We start from the raw sequence: 7,881 nt of genomic DNA, 5'->3' as shown, positions 1-7,881 counted from the left end.
TGTGAGAGTATTACAACTTAGAATCAATATAATTTGTTGGACGCTAACAAATTATATATGTTTTTGATATTAAAAAATAAGAAACACAGAATTTTTTAAATATCGAAGGATCAAGTGAAATTTAAGATGTTAAAGTAGTATATTTTTTTTTTAAACTGTTAATTGGCCTAAAAAAATAATAAAATATTTTGAGGCTTCATTATATGCTTTAACATTTTTTACTATAGTTTGTTTCTTTACAAGACTAAAATATTTTGATGACTATCAAACATGTTTAAAAAAAAATTACTACTAAATCTAAAAAAATAACAAAATAAAAATCAAATGTTAAAATTATTGTTTACAATCAGTATTTGTCAACACAAGAGTGTGGGTAACTCTCCTAGTGTGCTTGTCTGTCTTCATCCCTAAAGTTGTCTAAGAGACAAGTCCAAAGGACAATTTACGAGACTAACAAATTTAGCCGTCTGGAAAATTTATCAATCTAATATAGTAAAGTAGGCTTATACCTTCTAGGCAAGCTCTATCTATCTGCTATGTCGCACCTCTGAATATTTTGGTTTTTTTTGTTTCTCTCATGTTTAAGCTAATTATTAGGCTGTAAATGGTTGATGGGTCACAAAAATATCTAGTCTTTCCAAAGCAAACCCGACGGAATCTCACAGTTCCGTCTTCTCCTCTTTCTCGCCTCTTTCTCTTCCCCACTCCTCCCCTCTTATCTGTTCAATTACTGCTAGAAACCCTAATTAATCTCACCTCTGTTTTTATGGTGTTTCATTGACCAACAACGGAGATCTTAAATCAATATTTTGTTTGTAAAAAGATTACATTAACGTTGTTAAAAATCGTAACAGTTATATGTGGGAAATTGAAAAATCGTGATAGTTCATGTATTTTTTTTATCACCTATAAAATAGTTTAAGTATTTTTCTGGCAACAAAAAAAGTTCGTGTTTTTTCTGGCAAATACTAAATAAGTCATGTATTTTGTTGGCACTTTCCCCTTTTTCTGTTTCATCTTTCTTATTTAAAAATATGAGAAACAGACTCTTCTATTTTTGATTATTATCATCTAATTTAAAAATATATAAGTTATTTTCATATTTAATTTTTTTTTGTGACATGTGACATATTGTCATGTAATTTTCTTTTAAATTTATTTTGTGGTCTCTTTTTAATATTTTCTTACCTAATTATTTTATATTATATAATATTTTCTAATTTCAGTTACTCTCTCCTTAATGGTTCATTTGCTGTTTATTTTCTTAACCATATAATATTATTTTTAATTAAACCTAAAATACAACATATTTAATCATATACATTAATTCATAATTTAAATATGCACTTTAGTACTAAGTTGTAACAGAAATTACATAAATTGTGAATTGACTATTTGTTTTCTCCATTCACTTTGAGTTAAGTACCCTAGCAATTATAATTATAACTCCTCTAATTTAATTTTTGAGAAATATAATTTCCATCACTTCTTATCCTATAAATAATCATTCTCACATCCTCCTCCATCATATCTCCAATCCTAAATATTTTTTTTTGTTTTTTTTTGTTTTAAATGTTTTTTCATTGGTTGAAAACTCAATGAAGATAATATTGTAAGAGTTTGATAATATATTTTACATTGTTCTCCATTTTATTTCTTCTTGCTTTTATAAACTTCTTTCTTTACTTTAGGTGTTAGATTATTTCTTACATATACATATATATATATATATATATATATATATATATATATTTATTTGATTCTTAAAAATATGTAATGTTCTAACTTCTAAGGAAAGAAAATTTTGTAATATAATTATGGAATATCAAATCATTTTTTCTTAACTCTCTCTTACCTCTAACAAAATTAGAATACATTTTTTAAGAATACTCATCATTATATTTAGTTTCTGATTAAACATATAATTACATAAATATCATTAAGCTATATTTATTTAATTCAAATATGTACTTCAAAAGGATTTCTCTATATAAAAACAATATAATATTATATTTTCTATCTAGCTTTTACTACAAAGATGAAACAATTATAACTAAATCTAGCTATATAAATTAAAATGAGGGCAATATAAAAAAGAGACTTAAAAGTAAAATTAATCTTTGGGAATTGTACTTTAAAGTTTTGCTTGCACTTCATATGACTTTATAGAGAATAATTTCGTTTCTCTCATTTAATACTTTAGGTTATGTGTTAGCTTATATGAAAAAATGAAATTAATATTTGAATATTATAGTTAATTTTCATTTTATCATTTGTTTTAACCTCAAATCCTCAGAAAAACTAATGAAAATTATTATCAAAGTTAAATAATTAAAAAAACAAAGAAAATTAAGAGATATGTATGTGGGATTATATTTAAATTAGTTATATATTAAATTTTAAATTTCCTAAAGAAATTTAGATTTAGATTTTTTTTGCTTTTGATGATTATTAAATAAAATTAAATTAATTAATATAATTTCTTATATATGTAACAATCCACTCATGCACGGGATATAACCTAGTATTTAATAATGTTAAGAATCAAAATTTACATTAGAGAATTTTAACAGATGCTCGTGAAGAAAGGCATATGCTGATTTTTTTGATTTTAATTTTTGATTTTTAAAAGATATTTAGGCATATTATTGTATTTTGATTGGCAAATTAAAAAGAGTGAATAACAATTTTAAGGAAAAATATGGTTGCTACAAATTAAGATTTGACTGAGTTTACCCAAGGAAAAATACGCGAGGGCTAAAGATATTATAAAACAGAGAGGAGATGAGATCAGAGAGAAAAATAGAAATAGGGAGTCGGGTTTGTCCGCTAGGTGCTCCTGCATTGGTTGATGAGGTTAAGGCTTTTGCTACCGGAGGTAGTGGTGCCTCACTGACATCAGCATTTGTGAAAACAAGGTTTGGAGCTTGGGCTGGAGGGAAGGCCGGAGAACTCACAAGAATATTTAAGAGGTTACCGGGTTGAATAGCTGACATGTAAGGTGGTATTACTTTTCTGCCCAAACATCGATTCCCTGAAGAAGATAAACAAAGTTAGGGGATTGATGTTAACATTTTGTTGTAGTGAGATCTTTTGGTGTAAATTTTGAACCACTTACTTTTGTATTTTGCAGCTGTGAAAGGGAACTCTGTAATGGTTCCATTGATACCAGCTCCATAGGTATATGTGTTTAACTCAACAGTTGCATCGTAGAACCAGTCGAGTTTTTGAGAGACAAACTCATTCTGAAATAGTTCCACATAAACCTGAAGCTGAGACTTCTGCAGCCTCTCAACAACCGCGGTTTGCCCAGTGACAAACCTTTTAGTGGCGGGAAAGACTGATGATTTTCCGATGACAACAGCGTTAGCAAATTTCTTTATGTCTTGTATAGCCGAGTCAAGAATATCACTAATGGTTTCTTCAATTCTGTAGACAGTCTCGTACTTGCTCTGTTTTTTGAATTCAAGTAGAACCGAGCTGTTCGTAGACTGAATCATGACCTTTGTTGTGGTTATGTTGTTGTAACCAGTTTCTGTGAGTGTGTCCAGAACCGCTCTAATAACGTCGAGCCCTTGCTTCTCTCTCAGGTACACTACATTCTGGAGGAAACAAAAAAGGCACATGATTGATTCATGTTTTATGATTAAAAGAAGGTAAATGATAACTCACCTCAACAATGATCAAAACACCGGAGAGAGATGTGGAGTTCTTTGCCAAGTCTAGGAATTGACAAAGCGAAATAAGATTTACAGAATTTGACTCATTCGGATTCCTTAACATACTGTTTGACCTGTAAGGGTTTGAAATAGCAGCTGCACAAAAATATGGGAATATAGTTACTGTAACTTTCCAAGTTATGTAATCCCTAAATCAACTAGTAATAATTTTGTCCACAACATATCAAGCTAGGAGAATGTAAGTTTTTTAAGAAAACAGGTATTTGCATCTATATATAACCTCTTTAGTCTAAGCGAGTAGAAACTAGAAACAGCAGGAACAATAGTGTAGTAACAACACAGACTTACATTTGTCTGAAGCAAGTGGAAACTATGAAGGGAAACTTACGAGTCAAATTTTGGATCTCAGGCCATGTTAGACTAAAAGTGTATATTCCACCATCTGAGCTAATTTCAGAAACAGTTGTAAGACGGTTTCTGAAAGGAGTTTGTGCGACCATTGTGCTATCCCCGAGATCGATAGAACTTAAGCAAAAGGGTGTACCGTTGCTGGACATTTGGACAGAGCAATCAATAACATCAGCACCATCTTTGATTGCCTTCTCATATGCCAAGTTCGTACATCCAGGATAGTCCCCACTCGCACCATTTTTTGATATTACAAGAAAATCCACTGAAGTACGAATTAGCTTAATTTTAATCTTTCCAATTGCCATTTGCCAAATTCACTCGTCTTTTTCTCCACTAGTGGGAAAACAAAAAAATACAAAGTAATTACTGTCATTACCTTGTTTTGTAGCGTTTCTGCCAATGTGGGCGAAGCAGTCTGAGATAAATGAAGATGTTTGATTTTGAGTATTTCCAGCTTAAGGAAAAAATTGTGTACGTAGAAGAATTTTTACTTACCGATGGAAGCAGATGCAGTTAAGGGAAAATCAGAGAGCATGCCATCGACAGAGAAATCGCCATTGTCCACAAAAGATAGATACTCAGACACTGGATCGAAACTGTAGTTATAAGCGAGATCATTATCATTTGCGAAACCTGACACATATACTTGTAATCCCGCTTTGTGAGCATCTTGAACTAAGGATGTATGAGGAATCAAGTACTGCTTGTCAGGTGCTAATATATATGACTTGGGAACAAGAATCCCTGAAGCAAACGTCTTGACAAAAGTTAGGTTACTCAAGATAGAACCGTATGTTTGGTTTGTTGTCGGCTCGAAATCTTCTTTCCCGAGAAACTGAAACACGAAACTCGGTCCATTACGCTTGAAACGGCCAGCAATTTTCTTAAAGAAATTCACTTCAGGGGAAGAGATGAAGTCCATGGAAACAGTTTTTGAAGCTGATAATAGAAAACTGCTCATGCTTAAATTGTGTTCCTCATAGAACGCATCGTGTTGAACATTTAACCAAAAACCTCCTTGTGGCTTAATCTGCTCGGCTACATTTTGAATCATGAGAATCGTATATCCATTTCCATCGAATCTATCTGATCGGNAAGATAGATACTCAGACACTGGATCGAAACTGTAGTTATGAGCAATATCAGCATCATTTGCGAAACCTGACACATATACTTTCAATCCTTCTTTGTGAGCATCTTGAACTAATGATGTATGAGGAATCAAGTACTGCTTGTCATCAAGTGGCAATATATATGACTTGGGAACAAGAATCCCTGAAGCAAACGTCTTGACAAAAGTTAGGTTACTCAAGATAGAACCGTATGTTTGGTTTGTTGTCGGCTCGACATCTTCTTTCCCGAGAAACTGAAACACGAAACTCGGTCCATTACGCTTGAAACGGCCAGCAATTTTCTTAAAGAAATTCACTTCAGGGGAAGAGATGAAGTCCATGGAAACAGTTTTTGAAGCTGATAATAGAAAACTGCTCATGCTTAAATTGTGTTCCTCATAGAACGCATCGTGTTGAACATTTAACCAAAAACCTCCTTGTGGCTTAATCTGCTCGGCTACATTTTGAATCATGAGAATCGTATATCCATTTCCATCGAATCTATCTGATCGGGATAATATTCCTCGAATCACTGTGGTGAAGAGTAATGTGTAAGAAATTACAAGAAATACCAAAAAAAAATTCGTAACACTCTACGAATGCACTAACTGAGTCATAAACACTTACAGGCTACATTCTGGAGATCTCTCATGGTGGAATCAATGGTGAACCAACCCTGAGTAGTGACTCCATTAACTGGGTAAGATTTTTGACCCTTTGGGTAAGCATATTGAACAGTTGAAGCATTGGCCAGGTTTAAATCGGGGAAGCAAATCCCAACTCCATATTTGGTTAGCTGAACATCACACCATAGAACAACATCGGCTACACTTTTCTGGATTGCAAGATTGTAAGCATCAAGACTCGAATCTGGTAACAATCCAGAAAACCCACCACGAGCAATCACACGTGGAGCTTCACCTAGTAATTAATAAAGTCATAAGAAGTAATATTCCGAAAAGTTATATTTAGTACGACAAAAGTATATATGCTACCACAATCAAAGTAATTATTGGACTCTTGTTTCAACATAATTTATTGAAAACCATGCCGAAAAGAAAGAAAGAAAGAAAGAAAGAAAGAGAGAAAGTGAGAAAGTGGGGCAACTCTCACCACTGAGTGTCTGCCATCGACTTCTTGATCTTTGAGCATCGATTCGAGGAGCGAACAGCTGAATCAGAACTACACCACATAACAAAATCGTTGAAGATCGTAACAGTAGCATTTTTGGATAACCTAGCCGGGTATCAGAGCTACACCACATAATAATAGCGTTTAAAGAATTCGTAGAGGTCTCTGGGCTCACAATGAACAAGAGCAAAACAGACCTGTACCTAGCGGGAGTGAGCCAAGTTGAAACCTCCTAGATGGCATCTCTTGGTTTCAACCTAGGATCACTCCCTATTAGGTACCTTGGGCTCCCTCTTATGCATCAAAAGCTAAGGATAGCAGAGTATAGGACGTTGCTTGATAATCTTTCAAGACAATTTACCTCCTGGGCAGCTCGTTCACTATCCTATGCTGGCAGGCTACAACTCTTAGCTTCTGTGACCTATGGCACAATAAACTTCTGGATGTCAGCGTTTATTCTTCCTAAGGGTTGCATTAAAAAGATCGAAAGTATGTGCATCAAATTCTTGTGGTCTGGAGATGTTACCAGGAAAGTTACAACGAGAGTTGCTTGGAGCAGCCTGTGTCTTCCAAAGGAAGAGGGAGGATTAGGACTTCGGAGCCTTACCCAATGGAACCGGACACTTTGCCTCAAACTTATATGGAGACTATTCATGGCAAGTGATTCTCTATGGGCGTTGTGGCTCAGAAATACCAAGATCAAAGATGGATCCTTCTGGGCTATTGATGCAAAAAAAGAAACATCATGGACCTGGAAATCTATGCTGAATCACAGACAGTTTGCGATCAAGTTCCTCAAAGCCAGATTGGGTAATGGGACACAAATAAGTTTTTGGTATGACGACTGGACACCTTATGGCCCTCTGATTGAGTTTCTTGGGCCTACAGGACCATATCAAACAGGAATTCCTCTCCGAGGGAAAGTGGGGCAAGCTTGTTCTGCTTCGGGGTGGAGATTTAGACCAGCCAGGTCGACCAAAGTTGAGGAGCTTCAAATATATTTAACAATGATCGAGCCTCCCATCTCCTCCTCCTTGCCAGATAACGACTACTGGCAAATTGGGTCTGAGAAGCTGCAACAATTTTCCACAAGCAAAACGTGGGAGGCGATAAGGCCAGCACAAGTTTCTACCCACCTGGGCTAGACAAGTCTGGTTTAAAGGAGCAATACCTAGACATGCCTTCATGATGTGGCTCATGCACCTGGATAGGTTACCAACAAGAGAGAGACTAGTGCAATGGGGGTATCAAATTGAGGAAAAGTGTTGTTTATGTGGTCTGATGCAGGAAACCCGAGATCACCTTTTTCTCCGATGCGAAGTCAGTGAGGAACTATGGGTGGGGGTGACAAGTCGTATCGGATATAGACCCTTCTCTTTCCACACATGGGCAGCCTTGTCAGCTTGGTTAGACGTGGGGGATGATAAAGCACCAAAGAACCTCCGCCGGTTAGTTGCTCAAGCAACACTTTATGTTATATGGCAAGAGCGCAACAGCAGGTTTCACAACCACATCTCCACGGATGTTCGTGTTTTATTTAAGGGACT

The 7,881-nt window shown here is 34.9% G+C and overlaps 1 protein-coding gene across 1 annotated transcript; it reads right to left on the bottom strand.

The window, feature by feature from the left end:
- Positions 2,733-6,666, bottom strand: LOC104704684 (glycerophosphodiester phosphodiesterase GDPDL1-like). Its single transcript, XM_019227084.1, has 9 exons — positions 6,317-6,666; positions 5,831-6,124; positions 5,190-5,735; positions 4,587-4,661; positions 4,468-4,506; positions 4,069-4,353; positions 3,673-3,815; positions 3,119-3,602; positions 2,733-3,034 (listed from the first exon to the last, which is right to left on the bottom strand). The coding sequence occupies exons 1-9, from the start codon at positions 6,465-6,467 to the stop codon at positions 2,733-2,735; spliced, it is 2,319 nt and encodes a 772-aa protein (XP_019082629.1). The 5' UTR covers positions 6,468-6,666.

This window comes from Camelina sativa, chromosome 7 (genome assembly GCF_000633955.1).
Source record: "Camelina sativa cultivar DH55 chromosome 7, Cs, whole genome shotgun sequence".
Classification (NCBI taxonomy): domain Eukaryota; kingdom Viridiplantae; phylum Streptophyta; class Magnoliopsida; order Brassicales; family Brassicaceae; genus Camelina; species Camelina sativa.
This window is presented reverse-complemented; position numbering and strand designations above follow the sequence as displayed.

What these genes read in the sequence shown, in the direction of transcription:
- LOC104704684 (XM_019227084.1), bottom strand. Translation starts at nt 6,467, where the DNA reads ATGTGGTGTAGCTCTGATACCCGGCTAGGTTATCCAAAAATGCTACTG. An exon ending in AACTGCATCTGCTTCCATCG is followed by an intron (nt 4,507 to 4,586) that starts GTAAGTAAAAAT and finishes CATTTATCTCAG; the next exon opens with ACTGCTTCGCCCACATTGGC. An exon ending in TGAGATCCAAAATTTGACTC is followed by an intron (nt 3,816 to 4,068) that starts GTAAGTTTCCCT and finishes ATTTTTGTGCAG; the next exon opens with CTGCTATTTCAAACCCTTAC.